This window comes from Copadichromis virginalis, linkage group LG10 (genome assembly GCF_057382275.1).
Source record: "Copadichromis virginalis isolate Kocher_CV1m ecotype Utaka linkage group LG10, C_Virginalis_male_GT1.1, whole genome shotgun sequence".
NCBI lineage: Eukaryota > Metazoa > Chordata > Actinopteri > Cichliformes > Cichlidae > Copadichromis > Copadichromis virginalis.
Genome location: NC_140627.1, coordinates 16612947 through 16637208, shown reverse-complemented (window position 1 = coordinate 16637208; position 24262 = coordinate 16612947). Strand labels below are relative to the sequence as shown.

The window sequence follows — 24262 nt, the reverse complement described above, 5'->3', positions numbered from 1 at the left end:
CTGGAGGCTTGTAATCTGAGAGTGATCGCATTATTTTGCACTAACTCATATGCAAAGTCAAATTTGCTTTAACCAACAAAGCAATAGTAATAAGCACAACACTGATTATGGTGATATTGTCCCGAGTGTACTCCAAAGAAAACATGGAACTGTCTACTCTCTGCATTGATAGATAACATATAGAACTGTAGGATACCCATTTATGCCATCTGAGTGTTATTAAAGATTTTATATATACATCATAGGTAGTAAAATTGGATAAGCTCTGCTAAGTTTCTCTTAGTATCTAATAAGCCAATCACAAGGCAGCAACTCAGTGCATTTAGGCATGTGGAATTAATCAAGATAGCCTTTTGAATTTCAAACTGATCATCAGAATGGAGAGGAAAGGTGATTTAAGTGACTTCGAATGTGGCATGATTGTTGGTGCAAGACTTGCTGATAGTCTGTCCAAAAATATTTATCTAGTGCAATTTTCCCACAAAACCTTCTCTAGGGTTTACAGAAAATGGTCCAGACAAGAGAAAATATCCAGTGAGCAGCAATTGTTTGTGTGAAAATGTCTTGTTGATGGCAGATGTCAGAGGAGAATGACCAGAAACTAGTAATTAAAAAAAACAAACAACAAACCCTAGTTAAAACCAATGTATACATAATAGCATCTCTGAACACACGTCAAATCTTGAAACAGACAGGCTACAGCAGCAGAAGACCACACTGGAAAACTAAAGCTGCAGTTTGCACAGCCTGACCAAAATTGGAAAGTCAGACTGGTTTCTTGAACTTGATGATGAGTTCAGTGTACTCAAAAGGCCTCCACAGCCACCAGATCTCAATCCAGCAGCACAACTTTGGATACAGAAGAGTCACATCATAAATATATTATTATTATTATTATTATTATTAATAATAATAATAATAATAATAATAATAATAATAATAATAATAATGTGCCTCACCAGCTGAATTATACTGATACACTTTTCCAACTATAAGTTACACTAATTCACATAGTTTGGTACTGAAAAACTGAAACACCCATATCTCTCTTAAGTTATTACAGTGCAAGCTCAGTTTAACTACTAGGATCACCTTGCTTTAGTGATTCTGCAATTTGACTGCCATGGTAAACCAGCATTTCTTGGGAGGCCAGTGAGTGGACAGTCTTTGGATAGTCTTATTCAGGTCAGAATTTGGGAGGTACCCATCTTGCCTTGCAAAACTGAAAAGAGGTCATTCATCAAACTGTGCAGCTAGTTTTAAAAGCATGAGCCTACTCGAAAAGTGTACAACAAATGGAAATCTGTTGAGGACATCCTGCACTTACAGTCAGCTCCCTTAGTGTGTGGTGAGTTCATTGATCCACTTCTGCACCTGGAGATAATGTCTCTCCTGTTTGTCTCCTGCTTTGCATTTGCAGTTTAACACGCAGATGCTTTTCTACTGTCTCAAATCCTGGCTACATTTCTCCGAGTCTACACTACGTGTATAGTTGTAATTATGCATAAGGTGTGAGAGTGCAAGCATATTTTTTCATTTATTTATTTATTTATTTATTTAAACTCAATAAATATGGATATTTTTCTATCCATTTTTTATATATCTAAATAAATATGGAATAAAATATGGAATAAAAAGTTTGAGAACATTTGAGTAAATGCCCCCCTGTGAAAATTAGTTTCCTGTCCAGTTCATAAAATAGGACATTTAAGAAAGCTCGATCTTACAGAGACGTTATGAAAGTAAAGATGACTGGACTCCGTCTATGGAGAAGGAAGTAGCACGGCTACTTCCCATAATTCATTGCGTGAACCCGTTAACTGACGTGATCTTCGACGACTTCTTTACATATCTTTCATTTAAAGGCTCTGTGGTGGTACACACGTGGGAATCTTTATCTCGCCGCTACCGCTCTAAAGGTAAGGCTTTAGCACAGTTATTTTACAGTGTAATGTCGTATAAACCCGGACGCAGTTGTCCAAACAAGTTACAGTTATCGTACTGGCCTGGGCTCGGCTATGAAAGGATATAGATTGTTAAACTGTTGGCTAACGGCAAGCTAGCTCGGTTAGCTTGACAGACTGTAGTCAGCTAGCAAAACAGTAAACCAAAGCAAATATTCAGGTAGGACAATTCAGTTGAAGTTTTCGTAATAACTTTTTTAAATGGCTCTGCAACATGCTCCCTGTTGCTTCGTTTGTTTAAATTAGCTTGAATGAACTGATGTTAGACATTGTCTCGTTGACTTTAGCTAGCTGAAAAACTGAGGAGTGCTTTGTAATTAAACTACGTTTAGGGCGATGCACAGCGATATCAGTGTATGTTAGTAATGCAGCACCACTAAGACTTCCACATTTTGAAACATTGTTTGCGCGTTGTCTATCTGCATTTGGTATTTCTTCTGAAATGTTATTGTATTTTTGTAGAAATGTTAAACATTTTTAAAATATGGTCTCTTAACAGGTGGACCTGAAGCAGACATGTCGAGTGAGGACGTGGAGCGGCTTTTGATACAGTTTCAGGACGAGAATGGGGAGATTCTGGGTTCACCTTTCGATGTGCCTTTAGACATTACCCAAGACAAACTACAGCTCGTCTGCAATGCATTGCTTCAGAAGGTAATTATACAGCATAAGTATACAGTGTTTTGTGTAAATGTATAGCCCAGATTGAAATAATCAAATATGATGGTCATGATATCAATTTTGAATTGAATATCTAGTAAACATGCTTTTTCTTTTTTTTCCTGCTGTCATCCACTCTAGGAGGAGCCAGTCCCGCTGGCATTCTTTGTGCAAGGGGAGATGGAGGTGGTGTCCAGCCTGGGGACATGCGTTAAGGCTCTTGGGGTTGAAACCGAACAAGTTCTGCCTGTGGTGTACCAGCCTCAAGCTCTGTTCAGGGTTCGGGCTGTGACACGCTGCACCAGCACACTGCAGGGACACACTGAGGCCGTCATCTCAGTCGCTTTCAGCCCCACTGGCAAGTGGGTACCTTTGACACAAAGTGAACAGATGTCAGCTTTTCTCTGCCAGTTTGTCATAATCTCTTGTACCTTTTGGGTTGGAGTTGTGTAACAGTATATGAAAATGGAATTATGTTGTGACATCACACCTCTAATTAGATTTAAACATTGATCCATTTGTCTGTTTTTATTTCAGATATCTGGCCAGTGGTTCAGGTGACACCACGGTGCGCTTCTGGGACTTGACAACTGAGACGCCCCACCACACATCCAGGGGTATAAAATAACATCTACAAGGCAGCATGATCTGATAATCATTGAACTTCAAGTGACTGATTGCTTTAATACACCATTGTTCATTTTAGGACACACACACTGGGTATTGAGCATCGCCTGGTCACCTGATGGAAAGAAGCTGGCTTCAGGATGCAAGAACAGTCAGGTGTGCTTCAAAAACAAACACATGTGATCCATAATTAGGTTTCAAAGATGCATTCATTAAACCTTTCTATTTTTCTCTTTCTCTAGATATGTCTGTGGGATCCAGTGACTGGTGCGCAGATAGGGAGGACTTTGACAGGACACACCAAATGGATCACTTGGCTCTGCTGGGAACCTCTTCATCTGTGAGCACTCGATCTATTTTTCACTTCCCTGAATTTCTCTGTTATTTGACTGCAGACCTCTCATTCAGACCCATTTTATATACGAAACTTTAAAAAATGTACAGTACTTTTACTCCTTTCTAAAAATTGAGTTTTTTAGGGAAAAAATAGTCTTTTGCGCTTCACATGGATCTGCATGCAGATAAATCCTGTGATTTGTGAACTACAGCTGGACTACAAATAAAAGCAAAACGACTTGAGCTACCAAAAATCTCTTCCCTTGCCTGATAATCTGTATGAATGTGTTTATAGAGATGGCAGTTAGTTGCATAGCAATTACAGAAACACTCCACTGAAATATTGCACTGTGAAATGAAACTGTAACACATGAATTCTGTTTCATAAGAAGCCAAACTTAATTTAAAAGCATTTTGTAATTTACAGTTATACAAATGATATTGTAGATCAGACTTGGACTCTTAAGTTATTCAGGAAGAGGCACATCCTTTGAGTCAGGCAGCCAATATATGTTCAGATATATCTAAACTACTTATTCAACAGCAGGATGGAGAGAGTGTCTGTTTTTTAGGCTGTTGGAAAAACAATACTGTGTTGGAAATGTGCTGTAATTGTCAGAGTAGTTTTGGCAAACAAATAAACACAAGGTTTCAGAAATGCCTTAAAGTTACAGACACAAGAAGTTAGTTTCCCTTATATGTGAAGTCACTACATTGCAACTGTGCAGGTATTGATTATAATTTGATTATCATGTTGGACTAACTTAAACTTTGTGGTCTTATAGTTGTCTTTATTCTTATCCCTTTCAGTAATCCAGAGTGTCGGTACTTGGCCAGCAGCTCTAAGGACGGCTCAATACGTATCTGGGACACAGTGTTGGGACGATGTGAGAAGATCCTGACTGGGCACACTCAATCAGTGACATGCGTGAAATGGGGAGGAGATGGACTTCTGTACACTTCGTCCCAGGACAGGACTGTCAAAGTGTGGAGAGCAAAAGATGTAAGTCTGTGTGTGAAATATATGGTTTTAAAGGGTTATAAGAGTGATATGGTATGGGTTTTTTTTTTTTTTTCATTAATATGTTAAACAATATTGGTGTGTGTTCTTGTGCATGAAACATGAGTAATCCAGTTCACTGTTTTTATTTAGTTATTGTTTTTCTTTTGTTTGTTTTTTGTTCCTTGTGCATAAAGAATGTAGGCTAATAATGCTAATATAGACAAATGTTATGGCATCAGAAAGGCATTTTCACCCAGAGAGCTGCTGCTGCCAGCTGTGTGGGGAAAATCCCAGCAGATCTGCAGTTTCTGAAATACTTATATCAGCTCATTTGGCGCCAACGACCACCTTCAAACTCACCTTTCTTCCCCTTTATGATGTTTGTTTTTAACTTCAGCAGGTCGTTCTGGCCATGACTTCACATCTAAATGCCTAAACCCATTGAGCTTCTGCTGTGAAGTTGATGAGATATTTGTGGTAACATGCAGTTGAGCATGTGTACCTAACAAAATGGCTGGTTATTAAATTTCAAGTATATACATACTGTTAACATAAAAAAGTTGTTGCTCTTAGAGAGCCCTTGTGCAGGTTAGTTGAAAGGTTTTATGATTAGACTTATTAACAGCATGTTCATGTGTGGCTGAGACACTAAAATCTTAATGGCCACAGAGAGGATGAGGATAAGAGCAAAGAGAAATCCGTGAAGTGTTTGGATGAAACGTGTGTTTAGTTTAATCTCTTTGATGCAGGGTGTCCAATGCAGGACTCTGCAGGGCCACGCCCACTGGGTCAACACCCTGGCTCTCAGCACTGACCATGTCCTGTGTACAGGAGCTTTTGAACCCGCAAATGCCACTGTCAACCCTCAGGATCTCACTGGATCATGTAAGACCCAAAACACTTGCATGTTCTTTAACATTCAGATTTTTAGTAACTGATCATTGCCATGTATGGTGAGTTTTTGTTTGTTTTTGTTTTGTTTTGGGGTTTTTTTAGCATTTACTTTTTAATAGGTTTGACTCCAGAAAACAAAGTGTCACATATGCACCACACGGTCTGACATTTTACCATTTAGACAGGTTTTTTTAGTAGCAAAAAATGTGTGATATTAGAGTGTTTTGGCAGCACAGATACAGCTAGCATGGCTGCTGTGTGTTCGGTCACCTTTCTGGTCTCACAAAGTTAAAGGGGGTTGTTTTCATATAACAAGTTTTTCTTCTTCTCTCCAGTGGAAGAGCTGAAGGAGAAAGCCTTAGAGAGATATAATAAAGTCAGGGTAGGTACCCTTTGTTGAGATTTGTAAAAAGTCACATGTCCTTCCTCCCTGTTTTAGCGCCCTGACCTTTATCTTCTGCTGCAGGGCTCAGCTCCAGAGCGCTTGGTTTCCGGCTCAGATGATTTCACTTTGTTCTTGTGGAATCCTGCACAAGACAAAAAGCCTTTGGCCAGGATGACGGGCCACAGCGCTCTGGTCAATGAAGTGCTCTTCTCCCCAGACACCAGGCTTCTTGCTTCTGCCTCCTTCGATAAGTCTGTTAAAATCTGGGACGGACGCACTGGAAAGTAAGAGAATCACCATCACAAGGAATAATAAATTAATTTGCAAGTAATACAACTTTTGTCCAGGCGATGGTGCTGTACAGCCAAAGATGTACATCTTAGAGATTATGACTCTACCTGGTTGTGTCCTTTTGCCCACAGGTACTTAATGTCCCTGCGTGGCCATGTGGCATCAGTGTATCAAATAGCATGGTCAGCAGACAGCAGGCTGCTGGTCAGCGGCAGCAGCGACAGCACGCTTAAAGTGTGGGATATTAAGAGTGGGAAGCTCAACATGGACCTGCCAGGTCATGCTGATGAGGTGGGGGAAGGAAATTTGATATAAATACTTCCTTCTAAATGCTGATTACTGTTCCTGAATTACCTTAAGTCTTATCCGTGCAGGTTTACGCTGTGGACTGGAGTCCTGATGGGCAGAGAGTGGCCAGTGGCGGAAAAGACAAGTGTCTCAGAATGTGAGTATGATTCCAGTCAACCTGTCCATCCATCCATCTGTTTATCAGAGTTTCAGCATTTCCGCACACCTAAAACATCTACCTTGCGTTTTTTTTTCTTTCTTTCTTTAGATGGAGAAGATAACCACAGTTCTCTTCTATTTCTGGACTTTGACAAAGGATTGTCACATCATTTCTGTCATTAAGTATCTGTCACTAGTGGGAGTGTCAGAGAATGCAAATGCAGTCACAATACAAATGCCCATGTGGGAATATTAACAGTGCAAGAGCTTAAAAGCAATCAGATGAACCAGAATGTAAAATCATCTGCCTCTTAAATTTATTGCAAGTAGATTGTAAGGTGTAGTATACCTTCTCCTATTATCGTCTCATCTTGGTATACAATTCAATTTTAGATCAGGCGCTCTGACATGGCTTCAGAAACGTACTCGGTTGCCATGCACATGTGGTTAAAAGCCAAACAAGGTTGTGCATCTATTGAAACCGATCCTGACACATGTTTATGGTTTCCTATTTTGGAGCAAGGAACTGCATATTTTCAGGACCATGTTTGCTACTTTGTCACCTTAGGCCTCACTAGATAAACTGTGAGTATCGGGTGGGGGCAGTGAAGCCTTCCTCTGTGATGTAAATGCAGATGGTGCTCGCCGTGCTCCTTCAGCCTTTAATCTCCTGTCAGCAAAGCTGCAATCTGCTGATTTTTCTGCCTCTGTGGTGAAGCCAAGTGTCACCAACTCTGTTTGAGTCACAGCCTGCACTGGAAATGCCAGGTTGACCATTTTTGTTACAGGAATGTAAGTATAAATCAGCATGTTTATATTAGTTTCCTGATCACACTCAAGAATCAGCTTAAAGTGTTCATCCACTTTAAGTGATCGTTTATTATAAAAGCACTGGTGGAAACCAGCATGTGAAATATATTCATTATTTACCTAAATGGGAAGTGTATTGAGCTCTGTTAGGTATGAACTCCACCGCCAATCATCGGATTTGTTTATAAAAGCAAGATTTCCAGAAATATGTAATGGCAGTTCTTACTGTATAAATAAATATTTTTAACTAATCAGTGAAAGCAGCAGTTTTGTGCCTTCAACAGAACCTTGTCAGGTTTTAAAGCCACTTCAAACTGTCCTCTGATGTAATTAGGCTGTTGGTTGTTTGCTGGAACTTGAACTTATTCAAACTACTGTGCAGTGACTCACTGTTTACATTATGACTGTTGATAAAAATATAAACAGTTGGATATTGTTGGGATTCAGCAGTGAAGGATGTTAACCTGGTTAACAAGCATTTTGCTGCTTGGATTCTTTCACCTGAACTTTAACACGTGCCAGCTCCACATCTGAAAACCATTTTTGTGTGGCACATTGAAGTATTGGACGACAATGATGACCGGACAGAAGCAGTGATTCTTTTTGGCATTTAAGAAATGTTTATTCTCAAGTGAGGCCAAATTTAAGGAAGGTGTTTTTTGTTGGTCCTGAAATCTGTGAATAAATGTTTGAGGATGAGTTCAAAAGGAAACTAAAGCCAACTGAATCAGCAGCAGGTTTTCCAGAATTTTCTTGGCAATCACTGAGCAGAGGTTTATACTGAGCTGGTGGATAACATCCTGAAAGCTTATCAGCTAATGAGTGCCAGTTTACTGAAGGGGCACTTTTTACATTCTCCACTTTTTCCACCAAATCTCTGTGATCAGCACGGGGAAAGATTTCATCAAGATATAACAGTGATGGAAGCTGATATCAGGGAAATTTTTAATCCTGAGCATGATTGGTAACTGCTGTTGGTTCTTGCAAAGTGAGATTGATGTGCAGTACAAATGGAAAAGCAAGTGCCTCAAACATGTTTTAGCACTCTGACCTCATATTATTTTGAGCTAAATCAGCAGAAATCTGCTTAAACACGACTCTGGTATCATCTTGTGGTTTGTTTTCAAAACAAATGGATCAAAGCATCTTTAGTGGGAAATTGAAACCCAGATATTGTGCTATTTTGAACTGTCGAAACATAAATTGGACAAGCTTTCTGTAATTATTTAAAATAAGTAGACGAAGATCTGGTCTGAAGTTCCCAGTAGCAAACGTTTCTTTTTTTTTTTTTTTTTGGTAGACCAGAGTAATCAAACTCACTCACTCATAATAATCACAAGTTTATTAGTAATATCTGGTTATATGCATCATACATGAGCATTGATGGTTTTCAACAAAAACACCAAACCTTTAATGTGCCCAGCAGGGATCAACAGTGACTGCCAAATCTCAAATGCTGTTTCCCCTACGTATGAAAAGCAGTAAACCTTAAACACAAAGTCCAAACAGTTTAAAAAAAAAAAAAAAGTGCATTAATAAGTGAAAACGGTGGTAGAGACCTAAACAAACAATATTTTGCTGCTCATGGTTTAAAGATTTTCTGCTATTGAGGACGTTATGCTAGAGATCCTGCTGAAGCAGTTTGGCAAAGAGGACAAAGGCTTCTGTGGTGCCACCAGGTCAATCAAATCTGAGCCTCCCCCATTGATTGAGCTTCTGACATGGTACTGTGGAAGTTTCAGGCGCTGTAGATGTGATATGGAGGGGAAAAAAAATATGTTTACTACATGTTGCAGATTAAAAATTATAAATTGTGCCAATATTTTGAAAACTTGTAGTACTGAAGTAAATTAGAGGAGCTAATTAGCAATTTTAGCAATCTTTAGCTTTTGAGATGCTTGACCTTCAGTTAAAGAATCTTAAAATTGCTTAATGTCCAATTAGTCCTTTTGATGAGTGAATCCATAATCAGAACAGCTGAAGATTGAAGATTATTAAAGTAATATGGCTTATTTTCAGCTTGGCACAACCTTTCTTCCCCCCATGCTTCACGCCTGCATTTGCTTAAATGGTTCAGACTGAGGGTCAGAATAAAGCAATACGGATCAAATATTCCCAAATGAAGCCTTCATGTGCTGCTGTAGAGAATTCAAAGCTTTAAGAATCTTACCAGATTAGCAACCAAAAGCTCACCAAATCCCCGTGTAAAGACTGCGCTACATGCAGATTTGCTTCCTACATCACTAGATTAATCATCACTTCTGACAGGTTGAGACCCTGAAATGATCCGCTGGAGAGGCACAGGCTCCAGACCAGTTTGTGTAGCCTTGAGCAGCCTGCGAGCCACTGTCAGTGTGTTAGACTGATGCCACAGTAACATACATGCAGCAATACTTTGTACACAGCAGCGGCTGTAAAATGTTCATCTCAGAGTTCATCATAGAGACACAGAAAAGATATCCTGTGAATGTTACAGTGCGATGATGCCACAAGCACAGCAGGGTAAGCAACGGCAACGCTATGATGTGTTGAAACACTGCACAGATGTGTTAAAGCATCGCCCTCTCTGTCGTTCTCTGCTCAGTATAGTAAGTACTCAGTGAGTCAAAAGACACATTAATGGTTTCGTTACAAAGTGTTCACGCTACAACATGTAAGGTCACAACAGTCATCAAAAGCTAAAACAGTGGTCATGTGTTTTCTTCCCTTTTGTTCCCCTTCTAAATTTGGACCTTTGAGTCAAAACGTTTCCATTTGTTATATCATGTTTGTGATGATGAGATTTACAAAACCGAGCTTACAAGTTAGGTCAGGTGCACCGAACACGTCCTCCCCTCGTCTCGCCCTTCAAAATCAAATCATCTCCTGTTAGTCTGACATTGAACTATTTGGTGCAACTAACGTCTCTGCTTTTCCTTTTCAGTCACTTTGTTTAGAGTCTTTTAATTTATTTAGAATGTGTAACAGTGTGGAGACTGGCCGAGACGACATGTCATCTGCTCGTGGCCATCAAATTGATCAAGAACGAGATTAGAGGTGTTCAGTTGTGCATAGCATGAGGCACTGGTCTGTGCTCCCCCCACCTCTCCCGACTACTGGGTCTTCCACACGTTGTTAAGCAGTTTGACCACCTCCTCATAGATGACGAAGACTATGGCCACATCCAAGCACACGCGGCCAAGCCTGGGAACTGTCCCTTTATAAAACCTGCAGGAGGACGACAACAAGGCGAGATGAGGTTAGATGTAAGATTTAAAAAAAACAAACACGAAGACAAGCTAGAAAAGGAGGATATCAGTTACTGACGCTTGCGGTCCTTCTTGTTTCAAGATCTGGAAGGCACAGTCCACTGTGTTTTTGTAGCGGTGAGCCTCCAAACCCTACAAACCAGTAAAACAATGGTTTCCAAAAAGATAACCAGACGACAGCAAGAAATTCATTAGAACTTATGCTTCCCTACCTGCATCCTGGTCTTAACGACATCCAGAGGTGTATTTCCAAAAACGCTAGCCGCTCCCGCTGTTGCTCCAAACATGGCTGTGACGATTGGGTGCATTTCTTTCCTGGAATCATCCCCTTAGAGGTCAAATCCAAACATGCATTAATGTCCAACCCATGGGGAGGGAAGCCCATCAGTCAACTGTGACTGCTCTAACAGGCAGTACGCTTGCATGATATTGGAGCAAAGCACACTTTCTCACCTTTGTACCAATTGCGAAGTGCGTTCATGACATAAAATCGGATGGCCTGATTCGTTCCTTGTTTAAGCACGGTTGCCGTTAGGCCTTGATACGTCCCCCTCACGCCTGAACGGGTTAAAACAGTTTGACTCATTGTGAAACGCAAGCACACGTGCACATCTGTAGTTACAACCACTCGGCTGCTTTAGATTTCCCTCTCTTACCTTGCTCTCTGATAATTTCGCTGACTCCGTGAAAGAAGCCTCTGTAGCGAGGCCGGAGGGAGCACTGGTCGTGGATCAGCTTCACCTGCAAGATTTCATAAGACCAGTTTACTCACTGATGACACGACAGACCCGTGTAGTCACACACACGCTCCTCCAACGAACCTTGAGCGTCTCCATGGGGCAGACCACTATTATTGCCTCTGTTATTCCGGCGCCCAAACCACACAAGAGGCTCCGTGTGTTGTCTAGCCGCCCTGTCGCATCTCGCATTGGATTGCTGAGCATTTCAAACATGCCAAACCTGTAAGAAAGATTGGTTGCTTGACCGGGTCACCACCAGAGCAATACTGGCAAAAGTTATCAAAACAAATAAAGCGGCTGGTTTGAAATGCAATTTATCTATTCAGTTCAATTCCATTCCATTTATACAGTGCCAAATCACAACAACAGCTGCCTCAAGGCATTTATTATTGTAAGGTAAAGACCCTACAGTTACAGAGAAAAGCCCAACTATCAGGTGATCCCTGTGAGCAACCACTTTGGTGACAGTGGGAAGGAAAAACTTTCTTTTAACAGGAATAAACATCCGGCAGAACCAGGATTAGAGAGAGGCAGTCATCTGCTGCTACTGGTTGGGGGTGAGGGGGGAGACAGGACAAAAACGTTATCTAGAGTGAGTGTACACTGCTGCTTTTTCTTTATGGTCTCTTTTCATGTTTAAAAGCCCAGTTTGAAAAACATAGATGCTGGTTAGCTAAGTACTAAGAAATGCTGTGTCACTGATTTAACATCAGTCGGCTGCTTCATCAGTTTCAAGTTTGCAACCCAGCTCATCTGTGATTCTGCAAAACAAAAGGATGCAAGAGGCCCAAGTGCTTCCCTATCACAGCCACGCTTCTTTTATTCCTTTTGAATTGTTTCGAGTGTGTGCGTGTGTGTGTGGGGGGGGGTTCTCACATAATCTTTATATTAAACTACTCTATATGATACATGCATCTTCACCTGACTGCAGACTTGGGTATTGAGCCATACAGCAGGGAGCTGAGACCTCTATACAACCCCCTGAGCCCATGGTCTTGCACAGTCAGCTTCACGCAGTCACCTGTAAGTACACAGCATGCCCACGAGTGAGTAGACCAGCACAAGACCAACTTCACATGTATGTCCCAGTGACCTACCAATCCCTCTGTATCGCGGCGGGTTTACTCTTGCATCTAGCTGCAGCTGGGTCTTGACATACTCTGTAGGGAAGGTGATACAGATCTCGATTCCTCCTGCGATGCCACCTGAATGAGGAGACAAGGGGAGAGGGAGAATCGCTCACTGTGCACAACTCTTCTTGAATGTTCTTAGGGCAGCAAAGGGGGGGAAAGAGACCTTGCCAGCATTTTCTACTTCCGCATGAAAGAAAAAAAACAAAAAGATGAGATGGTTCTGCAGCACAATCCCTTCAGCATCCCTTACATCATTTTTAGATTACCTCAGAGGTGCATTAAAGACTAACACTAACGTGCAGCTACATCATGCAGTAGCATCACTGCAGCTTTGACCCAGTTCTGCATGGTCAGCCTTAATGGGCGACAGATTGAGATTAGTCTGCGCTGGTTGTGTGTGGCAAGCACTAAGCGGCTATGAGAGCAGGGGTGGGGATCTGCCGGCTGAATAGGTCGTAAAATCAACCTGCGAGGATGGCCTTTCCGGGATGTGTTATTTTCCTCCCTCCGATCGCGGCAGCCGCAAGGCTCCTCCTCGCCGCGTACGACCGCTGGTGTGCCGGCACAGCGCCCAGGCCCGCCGCCGAACGCTGGGATGGAGGCTGCCGATCCGGAGCCGAGCTCTGGCATCCTCTCCTCACACCGCAGCTCTCGCAAGGCCCCTCACACACCGAAAATGGCTTAAGCAGCGAGGACATTTTTCTTTCTCGATTTTACGACGGTCCCACTCAAACAATATCAGACAACAACAGCAGCAGCATGGGAAAGGCGTAGCAATGTGGCGGCAGGCAGAGCATCAATATTCAAACAGCGGTCAGGTGATTGGACATACCATCGGCTGATCCGCCGCGCTGCCTAATGTCATTATTTGGTCACGTGATCTACAGGGGGCGGAGGCTTTTGGCGACCAATCAGGTGAAGGATGATGTTTGCCTGATGTGCGGAGATAAATTTATATCATCCGACTATAAACCTTTACTGAATAAATTATTGAATATAATATAAGAATCTGAAAGAGGGGTGAATTAACATTACTGTACAGATAAATACAGATATGGTGCTTGATGTTTCAAGTAACCAAATTAAAATACCCCAGCATTTAGATAAATGTTACATTAGCCCACATCCTTTTTTATGTACGAGCTCTATACGTAATAATAATGAGGTGAGGTGTAGTGGCACAGATAATGATAATAACAGAAAAAAATTAAACGAATATGACTGAAAGCCCACAATACACTTGACTTCATGTGCAGTTAGGCGTGAGCTGTGTAAGCAAGAGTTTGGTATGTTGCTGTTGCCTCCTGTTCCCTTAAATAGAGCTCTCCCACACACACATATGCATGCATGCACACACGTGCACACTCTGCTTCCCTCATCACCCTTCGCTGAGAAACTAGGTCAGTGTTTCCATGCACACCCCCCACTGCCACTCACACCACCCCAGAGAAAAACAGGCAAGAGACAGAGAGAGCGAGTGAGAGACAGCTAGTGGGCGGGCAATCCACATAAAAATGGCCAGTTATTACTCTTTTGGTTTGATTATTTGCAAAAAAGATGCTTTTTATGCTTCACTCATTTATTTGTTTTTTTGTTTGTCCTTTGCTGGTCGACAAATCCCCGTGAAAGTGTTATTCAAACGGGTAAATTATGGCAGAAAAACACAGATCAGGAGGAAGATGAAGGTAGGAAGACAGCATTTCCTCCAGTGCTTCTTCCTCCTCTCCAGCAGCTTCATTAAAGCTGCAGATTCTTACCTGCAAGATAAAATGTTTAAAAGCATTATTGTGAGGGTGTGTGTATCTTTATTGTGTGTGCAGTCAGGTTGACATTGCTGTTTCGTCTTACGTGGATCTCTTTGAGGGAGCTTTGAGTTAAACTCATGTCTAGCAGCCTCGCAACAGTTCGGATTTCCAAGAATGCGCAGATGCTCAGCTCCACCAGACGCTCACACACTTTAACCAGCTCCAACAGCTCCTCATCCAAAGATTCACCGAAGTTGTTTGCACCGAAGTCCAGGTTTAGATGCTGCAGGATAATGATTTTGATTCAGTAACTAGGTTCATGTTAAGCCAGTTCTCCATCAGGCAACTGCTGTTCTTTAATTCAACGCTTAGTTCTTTAAACATAGTGTGTTACTAAAGACTGTCTCAGCCAATCTCTTGTAAAGTTTGTGGGACGAGGCCACATGCCCTTCAGTTCCCTCTTCTTGAAGCATCATTTACACAGTACTCATGTGTTGTATCACATTAAATGATTTCGCAAAGAAAGGCACCAGCCAGCCAGTGGATTTGAACCTTCTTGGGGATTGTTTAAAAATCTAGTAACAATCCCATCAATAATCCACAATAAATGCCATAAACAATGACCAATAGGCAATGTTATTCCTGGTTGCAGATGTAATGACATTGCTTGTGACTAACCAAGCTTGTGGACATAAGTTGAGAGAACGTCTGTTAATTTCAACTTCAGAGCCTCTGCAGATCAAATTCAAATGAGCTGATGTAATATATATAGCATACAGTAATGTGCTGATTGTAATGAGCAGGCATTCATTTTAACATATCATATCTACACTCTGAACTCTGTAATGCTGCCTGCTCAGCACCCTGACCTGAATGGTGTGTCTGTACTGAGGCAGTATGTCGCTGAGGAGAGGCTTGGGACTCCAGTCTTCGTTGGGCGAGTAGGAAGCAGACATGCAGTATTCACTCAGGGGAATCTCGGGCAGCAGCATCCTGGCGAGGCGATCATTGTTAACAACTTGGTTCACTGAAATCTTGACTTTGAGGTCTGGGCAGCTTGATGCCAAAGTTGCCCATGAGCTTCCACAAATCAGCTTGACAGACAAAAAGAAGCGGAGATGGAAATTAGACCTGTGGGGGTATTTTAAACCCTGTCTTCCTACCCAGGATCTATACATCTGCCATTACATTGTGTCCAACCACAGAAGCAGTGAATCCAGTTTTTGTTGGGGATCACAGCTACATCATTCACACATCCCCACACAATAATAAAATAAGGCCACTTGAAAGGTTCGTTTCATGCTTACCTGTTGATGTGGTTCTTTAAGACAGCAGTGCAGTAAAAATGTTTGCAGGGTATTGCCATCTCTGCTGGACTTTCGCCTCCCTCCTCCGTGTCTTTGCTGGAGTGCCATTAGAAGCTCATCTGACAAACAGGAGTAACTCAGCCTCAGATTGGTGAGACACTGCAACTGGCTCAGGTTGTCGGGCACGCTGGAGTTGAGGTAGACGTTCACCGAACCAGAAAAGAATGCTTCCAAATCCAAAGAGGAAATATAGCACCGGGGGTAGAAGCGCGTCTCATAATGTAATAAGGCAGAAAGCAGCTCCAAACCCTTGAAGTTAAAGGTTCAGAAACCATATAAAGATTAAGAAGACCACAATCAGTATAATAATCAATCTAGCCTAGAAAGCAAACATTGCCCAGTGAGAGGTCTTAGACTTTAAACTATCAGAAATCCATTTATGAAGTAATAAGGAGTGTTACAGCTCCACTGGGCTTGATATTTAGGAGTTTGTGATTGATGTGAACCCAAAAGTCAACATTTCTAGCTTGTGGTTGTCTGGCAGGAGAGGCTTTAAACACAAACTTACTGCAGCTTTATATGGAGACCTGCAAACTGGTAACTAAAATTGTGGCATTTATTATAAAACATTAAGGGAAGAATCAAGCATCACAAAGAAGATATTTGATTTAAATTAGAATATTAAACTACTTAGCTTCAATTCAGTTCAGTAATGTAGTCTTATGTCGCTGAATTTAAACATCTTTTAGTAACTTTTCACCAAAATTTAAGTTACTATTCCATATGAAGACTGATTAATTGACACACACAATACTTCGGCTCCAGTTCTCAGCTGATGAGATCTGTTCTGTGTTTTAAATAACTCTAGCACTGTAGTGAAGAGCTGGAAGTTGGGTGGTGATATATAGCTGCTGAAACATTATCTTAGGATGTGTGCTGTAGTCACCTGATGGATGCAGTTTCGCATCCCGCTCAGACAAATGGAGTTGAGTTTTGAGCTGCCTCTCTGGAGGAATGAAATCAGGCAGCCCACCACTGAGGCTCTGAGGCTTGAAGTCCAAGCGCTTCTGTCCAACTCCAGGTTCATGACGGCTAGCGAGCGCAGTGGGGCCCTCACCCTGTGGAGGTCGCAATGATAATAAGGTTGCAGTGTGAGTTTTTACTTATATTGCACAGGGTAACAGAGTGGGGCCCTAATTTGTGTAAAACCACGAGTTGGTTCAGACAGGCCTCTTTTACCTGATGAGCTCAGAAAACAGTTGAGTGATCGCTCCCTTCAGTCTCAGGGCTGCCTGGGTTTTCCTTGGAGGACACACAGTCACCTCCAACCTCTCCAAGTAGGCGCCCAGGTGGCTCACATAGGCAATGGTAGAGGAGTAATCTGGCTTCCTGAATTTGGAAATCCGACCACTGAAGTGAAAACGGCGGTGGCGCCAGAGAGAAGGTGAGCGCATGACGTTGTGCCACTGACGACAAACAAGAGCTGCTGTTTTGCGATCCCAGTCTGGCAGAAAACTGAATACACGCTCCAAGCACAGACGAGGAAGTGACAGCCACGTGATTTTCCTGTCTAAGATGCAGTCACAGCTGTCATCAGTGAAATATTCTCCTGTCTCTGGATCACTGTATTCCTGATCAATGCCATAATTCTCTTCTTCCCCAATGCTCTCCTCTAGGTTTTCCATGTTTTAATATTTGGATCACAAGGTTTCTGCAGCTTGTACTCTCACAGTGGACTTCAGTGAAAGTAGATGTGTGGGACACAGGCTAATCCCACTGTAGTTTAAAGAAAACATTGAAAAATGTTACATCAATATGTAAGGAATGACAGGGAGACTACCTACAGCCACAAGGAGTCCAACAGCCAATGAGATTCTAGAGGAATTTGGCACAGAATATTGTGACATCACAAGGAACCAGCTCAGTTTTCTGTTCAAGACATTCCATTCACTCCCTTTAAAACAGGCTGCTTTTATGAAGGGTTTATAAATTGTAACTAATCACGTTATAATGAATAGTAATTGACTCATTTTCATTTTAACATTAGTATATGGCCTCTTTTCACTCCCCACATGTATATACCACTGCTATGGAACGCCAGGACTGCCATAATGAATGAATTAAATACACCATTAAATAATTAATTAAATGTGGCAATAATTAATTAATTACATGTGTTATAACTATTTATTTAATTAATTAATTCCAATTTTAATTAATTATTGCCACATTTAATTAATTATTTAATGGTGTATTTAATTAATTCATTATGGCAGTCCTGGCGTTCCATACACTGCAGCATGCCATTAAACTTTATATCCTCTCTTTCTAAGTCTGTGTTTTCTCTCCTCACCCACCAACCAGTCAGATGGCTGCCCCTCCTTGAGTCTGTTTGAGTCTGTTTGCTTGGGTTTTCTTCGGGTACTCCCTTATCTGCCTGAATTTCACACCGGACCATGTCACAGGCTGACTGACACAGATAGCTTCTCTTTAGTGTCTTGGTTTGTAAAGTAAACTAAGATAAAATTGCATAAAAGATGGACTTTGCACCAAAAAACAAGCCAATAGGTCACATTGTGACAGCAGTTCACAAAGACAAGGGAGTAAAGCTAAGATGGAAGTTGAAGAGCTGAGCCAGTGCAGTTTTTTCTTATGATTTAACATTTACATGACAGCAGATAAACTGAATGTGGAAAAATGGAAACTATGTTATTTTTTCACAATAGGGGGGATTTTGAGCTGTTTTTGAAACTTTTTTATGGGTTGTTATTGATCAGTTTTACTTTTTAGTCTCCCTTGACATCAGATTGGACTGCATGAGGTCAAAAACCTCAAATGAGTGTGATAAATCAAAGAAAAAAAGGAATTAGGGGAAATAAACAAAAGGGGATTTGTAGTAAAGATGAAATTTAAAAAATAGAGAAGTGGAAAGACAGAACATACTGAGATATACCCTACTTATAAACACTTATTAACTCATTAAGTCACGTATAAACCTGTCCAGTGCTAATGGTGAATTTATTGTCAGTGTATCCAACAGACAAGACATGTATATGATAATGCCCCTGATGAATATCCAATAAGAATGTTCTGCCTAAAGATCTTAAGTTAAAAAAAATTTCTTAAAATAAAATAAGAATGTGAGTGCATATTTGCGCCATTTAGTCCATTTCTAACATTATTTATTGAAAAAATACAATTAAAAGATCTAAAAAATCTTAATTGACCCTGTGCACGAGAAAATGCTAACTTCCTGGTTTGAGACCGGACGTGGGGTTGTACATTTCCGGTAGCTTTACTTTGCGGTCAATCGCTACTGCGAAGATATACTCCAAAATCATGTCCAAAACTCGAAAACGGAAAGATCGCGTTAAGTTACAAAGAGCAGAAGGTGGGAACACTCACCACTGTTGTGTCATAAAAAAAATCTAATGATCAATTTTGAAGTTTAAAGAGTTTAGATCAATCAGTTGTTTACATCGCTCAACACAAGCAGAACCGCATTACTGCAGCAGAAGACACATCGTCCACATTCAGAAGCACATCTCTGTATAGTGACTGGTCTTATGACTTAAACAGGCAAATGTTCAGCATTCAAACTACAGGTGAAGAATAGTCAAACCAGATCTTTCCCGTTATGTCGATATCAGCTAGTCAAGTACACACCTACACAGCATGTTAACAAACCGTGAAAAAAGCCACACAAAAAATGAATGGTAAGAGTTTCTATACATTAGTATTTACGAAGGGTATGCTGTGACTTACCTTCAAAATTACAGTGGTCCCTCGCTAATAACGTGGTTCACCTTTCACCTCGCTGTTTCACAGATTTTTTTAGTGCAAGTTTGCACGTTTTTTTACGTCACATTGTGTCCTGCCACTGCAGACGATCTCCTCCGTGACGATTGCTAGCAGTGTGACTCTGAAGTGCAGTACTGTATGTCCACGATGTCCACCAAACGTTTTGCACCGTCAAAAAATACAATTGGCTACTTGATTTCACCTATCGCTGGTTATTTTTACAACATAACACCCGCGATAAACGAGGGACAGCTGAGAAATATAACATTTGAATCCCTTTTCTCTTTTGTTCTGAGGCACAGGGAAAAAATATCGACAAGTCGATGAACATCATTTACAGATATATTGGGTAAATGCCCAAGACATCTATAGAAATGTAAATCGCCGCTTGATTCATTCATTTGCTTAACTTGTTTTGGACCGTAAACAGGGCGTGAATAGGACACCGGAAACAAAGCTCCCCACAGGAGTTTCCGCACCGGAAGTAGCATATGCTAACGTGCACATGGTAATTTTTAACATAGGGATGTAGACCAGGAAAAGGAAGAGGATGACTTCACCTTGCTCAGTTAAAGTCACAGAAGTTCAACATTGAGTAAAAATAATAATATAATAATAAGTGAGGAATAGTGATGACAAAGCTTAAGTGTAATAAATAGATAGATATTTAATAGCACAAGCAGATACTGCACAACACTAACACGCTAAAGGCTTCCTGAGAATATTCTAATTTAGACAGCAGACACTATTTTTAATAACAAAAAAGAAACGTTTTCTTCATCTATTTGTTTGACTTCCTCAGATCTTCAAACAGCAGACACTTTGCCTGTGCAGACAGAAAGAAAGCAGAGTGACATAAACTGCGGTATCTTTAGTGATGATCTATTTATGTCTACGTGGGCTTAGCTTAGCCAAACCTCATGCCAGCGTAGTGTGTCAGGGGGCAAGTCCAGATGGCAGTGTGGACAGGTGTGTGTCTGATAGTGCACTTCCTGGTTTCTCTGTCCCCTGCAGGGCCCCTCGCTTCCCCACAGTGGGTGACACGGCGAGTGGGACGACCAAGCTACACCAAAGTGTGGCCGAGGGTCTGTTTGGTAGCTCACTTTTTGACCACTAGAGGGCAGCGGTGACGAATCAGAGTCGTCCTGCTGTTCAAGAAAAGCAGAGGTCTGCATTACAGTAGAGAAAAGAGCTGTGCACAGTGACTTCAGGCTTAAATTTAATTCGAGTCTTTAAAAATTACACAAAAAAATGCACAGCAATAACAAATCCTCTATTATTTTATATGTGTGTGTTACATTAGAGAAAACTAAATGAATGGGGAATGCATGAAGCATTTTCTCAACACTCCCTCTAATGGAAAATATATTTTGTCATGAATTTAAAAACCTGTTTTGTAGTTTCAGGGCGATACTCCGAGTCAAGAGACCTCAAGCAGTACCAGCAGGGTTCAGGTGGGTGATCTATAAAAACACAAATGGCAAAGAAAAGCACTTAAGCAGCATTGGCTCTAACCCATTTACATTTAAATAGTCTCACACAAGCAAGTGCTTTCAATAAATGCACCCTGCTGGCCCCATGCATCTGTCAGCTGTGAGTGTGACCTACTCTGTGTGTTAGAGGGATGAGATAACACAGAAATGGGGGACAACTCTTCTTCTGTCTGCAGGGAGGACGATGGGAGGCACCCAGTATCGTCCTGGGTGTCTGTGGCTACCAGGGTGCTGTCTGGTAACACTTCTGCACCGCTGCACTGATCGTCTGCACCCTTTATCAAGCACACAAACAAAATGACACGCTAAATGCTCATTTGCTGTTTCATATGAGTTGCACTGACTGTGATCGATAGAGGTTTTGTTTATATTATATTTCATTTATGTGGTTTTGTCTCATCTGACCTGGCTTGGCTCTCCATCTCCATCATAGTGTCCTCCATCAGTCTGGTCTTCCTCATCTGGTTCCTGGAGGCTTTGCGACTCATCGCTGTCCTTGCCACAACTCTGAGTCACTGTTTCGGCCTGAGTAAAAGTTATCCCACTGAAGTTTGAAAGAGAGACAGAAGAATTAAAAAACATGCCCTCCTAACCGCCTGACTACAAGGTTATCAGCCAATCAGTCACCAGCTGCCTTACAAGGGATCAGCCTCTATTGTTACAGTCAGGGCGACCTGATTAGTCGTAAACATTCATTCTCCCCTCGCCTTACCTTTCGATGCTCTGGCCCTTTTCCTCATTCTCTCCCTCCATCCCACCTCACGTGTGACCCTCCCAGGGTGACTGCTGGGTTTTTCTTCTTAATCCCACTTGGTCTATTTAATTTATTTATTTGTTTTAGCTTTTCCCTCTCTTCCACCGCTCTGTCTGCCTGCTCTCTCACTGCTCTCATCCCTCCCTCACTGTGTGTGAAACGGAAACTCCAGGCTTTCAATATTTGATGTGTCTGAATAGCTCACAAGCAGGTTTCTGTAAAGCATGATCAGGTGATTCTCTGAGTGTTGGAGTCGGCTTTGCCCCAACATCATCATCATATTGTAATTCCACTATTCCCCACGAGTAAACAACACAAAATAAGTTTATTTTCAAACATAAGGTCACTATCAATGAATAAATTAGCTGCTATTTGATCTTTGTCCGTCTGTATGATTTCTGCTTTGATAAATTATTCACTATGCTTCTCAGATTTGACAGTTGACGGCTGATGAAATATCAGGTTAAATATTCACATATTCAGGTTTCAGATTGGCGTGTGGCTAATTAGACTGAGACCTGGTGAACGTGTAGAAAGATGGTGCAGGTGAGTGGGAAACATCATTGGGAGATGAACAGGTCATTCCCTACCTTACTTTCTACTGAGCAAGGTACTTGTAATCCACTTGGGTTCCTTCCATATGATAGCCTGTTATACAGTACTGTGCAAAAGTCTCAAGCAACTGCTCATTTTTTATATATTTTATTTCCAAGGAGCCAGACTTTTTAAAGTGGTCTTGACCAATAGTTCTCCAGGCTTTCTGAAAGTATTTCAGAGCTTTCCCTTGGACATTGCCTGTCTCTGAACACTGACCTATGAATCATTCAAGCATAAAAATGGAATTTAACTCAAGGGACGAACCAGACAATTTAGCATATAACCAATTTTAAATAATATCTATAGGCACTTTGTCACTGGATGCCTGTTGCAAAAATATAGACATTTGTTTGAATCTATGAAAAATGTCAAAGATATGTTTGACAGACATAAAATAGTATATCTGCACCCACAAGGTGAGAGAAGAGCTATTAGCTGAAAACATGACACATCTCAGGATGGAGTGCAGTGTATCCTAAACAATTTTGAGGAAACTGGACAAAGTCCCCATCCATCTATTCTCTTCTGCTTATCTTTGTCACTGTCGGAGGGCGGCTGGAGCCTATCCCAGTTGTCTTAGGGCGGGAGGCGGGGTACACTCTAGACAGGTCGCCAGTCTGTGGCAGGGCTAATCAAAATAGGTGGTCAGCCTAATATACTGTCTACAGATGAACAGTATCTGGAAGACATGTGCTTAAGAAATGCTAAAAAATTCAGATCCTCTGTGAGACATACCTGACAGAGGATCTGAGAGATGCATCTGACCCTTCAGTTGATCCATCTACTGTTCAATGAAGCTTTATCAGAAATGGCCACAGTGGAAGGATGGCTTTCAAGAAGACATTATTAAGGAATAAAACCAAATTCCACAAGAATTGGATCAAAAATCTGTGGTAACAGGACTTATTGAGTGATGAATCCAAAGGCGGAATTTTTGGTTTCGTCAGATGCGGATCCACCATGAAACACCATTCATTTTTCGGTGATCCCAAACACACTGCCAATGCAGTAAAAGCATACAGCCGAACTCAAGGATTGGCCTCCCCAGAGCCAAGACCTTATCATTATTTAAGCAGTGTGGGATCATCTTAATAGAGAAAAAGACAAGCAACATCCAAAGAAGATCTGTGAATATCCTCAAGAAGCCTTGGAGTACTATTCCTTAAATTAAAAGAGAGTTCAGGTTGCGTTGAAGAATAAAGGTGGTCATGCCAAATACTGGCGTTAAAGCTCATTAGAATTGTACAAACGGTGTTTTCTACAAACTGTCGTACCTATTTCCTATTTTCCTAGCAAAATATAAAGAAAACTGAAGTGTGGCTCAAGAATTTTGCACAGTACTGTACTTCTATAATATCACATTTCAGACAGAAACATTTTCCCATGCCATTTGAAAGCAGCCACTCTGGTCATTCATGAGTAATTAAGAAGGATTCATTCTGGTAATAGAGTATTTTCACACAGCAGCACCATGACTGCATTGTAAAGCACTCAGTCCACCAGCAGATGGAGGAAGAGAATTTCATCTGTGGTTCATAAACCACAGGTAGACCAAAACCACATTATACTAAATCTTGGAATTTCTCCTACACATGTTTGCCTTCAATTTTATCCATTTTTATCCATATTTAATTTTGTGTCCCCCGGTCCTGGAGTATCTCTTGCATGAGCCTCTGTCTTTTTAGCTTTCAGATTCTGTGGGCTGGTGTCTTCATTTGACATGAATTCTCCTTTTAGAAATTCAAAGTAATCCGGTAAGGTATAAAAAGCAGCACACATGGGTGAAAGCCATTTCCAACCACCCTTATTAACTACACTATGTGACTTGGGTTTTAATTTCAGGCCTTTTTGTAAAGCTGTGGAATGTGTGTGTGTGTGTGTGTGTGTGTGTGTGTGTGTGCCTGTATGCATACTTGTATCTCTCAATTTTGCTTCTTGTATGCCAGCACTCTCACTTATGTGTGTGTGTCTGTGCGCGTCTTCCTGTAAATGCACGGCAGGTAATGTGAGTGTATTTCCTGTGTGTG

The 24262-nt window shown here is 41.3% G+C and overlaps 4 protein-coding genes across 7 annotated transcripts; 1 reads left to right on the top strand and 3 right to left on the bottom strand.

Annotated features, from left to right (window-relative positions):
* Positions 1-1750: 1750 nt before the first annotated feature.
* On the top strand, positions 1751-6781 carry nle1 (notchless homolog 1 (Drosophila)). Of its 2 annotated transcripts, none has more exons than XM_085470276.1 (13): positions 1751-1919; positions 2464-2618; positions 2766-2986; positions 3162-3241; positions 3331-3407; positions 3494-3591; positions 4398-4590; positions 5340-5475; positions 5820-5866; positions 5951-6153; positions 6292-6451; positions 6535-6605; positions 6717-6781. In XM_085470276.1, exons 1-13 carry the CDS (start codon positions 1766-1768, stop codon positions 6727-6729), a joined length of 1608 nt encoding a protein of 535 aa, XP_085326402.1. In that variant the 5' UTR covers positions 1751-1765; the 3' UTR covers positions 6730-6781. The 2 variants fall into 2 exon arrangements, with proteins under 2 accessions (XP_085326402.1, XP_085326403.1); XM_085470277.1 differs by lacking the exon at positions 1751-1919 and adding an exon at positions 2038-2124.
* A 1960-nt stretch (positions 6782-8741) lies between these two features.
* On the bottom strand, positions 8742-13423 carry slc25a1a (solute carrier family 25 member 1a). 2 transcript variants are annotated; one of them, XM_085470274.1, is made up of 10 exons: positions 13005-13423; positions 12503-12610; positions 12327-12426; positions 11487-11625; positions 11322-11406; positions 11119-11223; positions 10878-10993; positions 10724-10797; positions 10501-10624; positions 8742-9162 (listed from the first exon to the last, which is right to left on the bottom strand). In XM_085470274.1, the coding sequence occupies exons 1-9, from the start codon at positions 13234-13236 to the stop codon at positions 10510-10512; spliced, it is 1074 nt and encodes a 357-aa protein (XP_085326400.1). In that variant the 5' UTR covers positions 13237-13423; the 3' UTR covers positions 8742-9162; positions 10501-10509. The 2 variants fall into 2 exon arrangements, with proteins under 2 accessions (XP_085326400.1, XP_085326399.1); XM_085470273.1 differs by having other exon boundaries at positions 8742-10624.
* A 676-nt stretch (positions 13424-14099) lies between these two features.
* On the bottom strand, positions 14100-19576 carry LOC146700176 (F-box only protein 39-like). 2 transcript variants are annotated; one of them, XM_085470272.1, is made up of 7 exons: positions 19356-19576; positions 16830-17366; positions 16537-16708; positions 15591-15899; positions 15153-15377; positions 14387-14566; positions 14100-14295 (listed from the first exon to the last, which is right to left on the bottom strand). In XM_085470272.1, the coding sequence occupies exons 2-7, from the start codon at positions 17273-17275 to the stop codon at positions 14170-14172; spliced, it is 1458 nt and encodes a 485-aa protein (XP_085326398.1). In that variant the 5' UTR covers positions 17276-17366; positions 19356-19576; the 3' UTR covers positions 14100-14169. The 2 variants fall into 2 exon arrangements, with proteins under 2 accessions (XP_085326398.1, XP_085326396.1); XM_085470270.1 differs by lacking the exon at positions 19356-19576 and having other exon boundaries at positions 16830-17481.
* Positions 19577-20033: 457 nt separating this feature from the next.
* LOC146700175 (uncharacterized) lies at positions 20034-21797 on the bottom strand. The gene is made up of 6 exons (XM_085470275.1): positions 21597-21797; positions 21290-21428; positions 21000-21159; positions 20781-20854; positions 20309-20539; positions 20034-20217 (listed from the first exon to the last, which is right to left on the bottom strand). The coding sequence occupies exons 1-6, from the start codon at positions 21635-21637 to the stop codon at positions 20173-20175; spliced, it is 690 nt and encodes a 229-aa protein (XP_085326401.1). The 5' UTR covers positions 21638-21797; the 3' UTR covers positions 20034-20172.
* Positions 21798-24262: the final 2465 nt, after the last annotated feature.

What these genes read in the sequence shown, in the direction of transcription:
- LOC146700175 (XM_085470275.1), bottom strand. Translation starts at nt 21,637, where the DNA reads ATGGAGGGAGAGAATGAGGAAAAGGGCCAGAGCATCGAAAG. An exon ending in GAGATGGAGAGCCAAGCCAG is followed by an intron (nt 21,160 to 21,289) that starts GTCAGATGAGAC and finishes TGCTTGATAAAG; the next exon opens with GGTGCAGACGATCAGTGCAG. An exon ending in TCATCCCTCTAACACACAGA is followed by an intron (nt 20,855 to 20,999) that starts GTAGGTCACACT and finishes GTGTTTTTATAG; the next exon opens with ATCACCCACCTGAACCCTGC.
- LOC146700176 (XM_085470272.1), bottom strand. Translation starts at nt 17,275, where the DNA reads ATGGAAAACCTAGAGGAGAGCATTGGGGAAGAAGAGAATTATGGCATT. An exon ending in TTAAAGAACCACATCAACAG is followed by an intron (nt 15,378 to 15,590) that starts GTAAGCATGAAA and finishes TTGTCTGTCAAG; the next exon opens with CTGATTTGTGGAAGCTCATG. An exon ending in GCTCCCTCAAAGAGATCCAC is followed by an intron (nt 14,296 to 14,386) that starts GTAAGACGAAAC and finishes TTTATCTTGCAG; the next exon opens with GTAAGAATCTGCAGCTTTAA.
- slc25a1a (XM_085470273.1), bottom strand. Translation starts at nt 13,236, where the DNA reads ATGTCCTCGCTGCTTAAGCCATTTTCGGTGTGTGAGGGGCCTTGCGAG. An exon ending in GCCGCGATACAGAGGGATTG is followed by an intron (nt 12,427 to 12,502) that starts GTAGGTCACTGG and finishes GTGTACTTACAG; the next exon opens with GTGACTGCGTGAAGCTGACT. An exon ending in ACTTCGCAATTGGTACAAAG is followed by an intron (nt 10,994 to 11,118) that starts GTGAGAAAGTGT and finishes TTGACCTCTAAG; the next exon opens with GGGATGATTCCAGGAAAGAA.
- nle1 (XM_085470276.1), top strand. Translation starts at nt 1,766, where the DNA reads ATGGAGAAGGAAGTAGCACGGCTACTTCCCATAATTCATTGCGTGAAC. An exon ending in TGCTGGGAACCTCTTCATCT is followed by an intron (nt 3,592 to 4,397) that starts GTGAGCACTCGA and finishes TATCCCTTTCAG; the next exon opens with TAATCCAGAGTGTCGGTACT. An exon ending in AAGTGTGGAGAGCAAAAGAT is followed by an intron (nt 4,591 to 5,339) that starts GTAAGTCTGTGT and finishes TCTTTGATGCAG; the next exon opens with GGTGTCCAATGCAGGACTCT.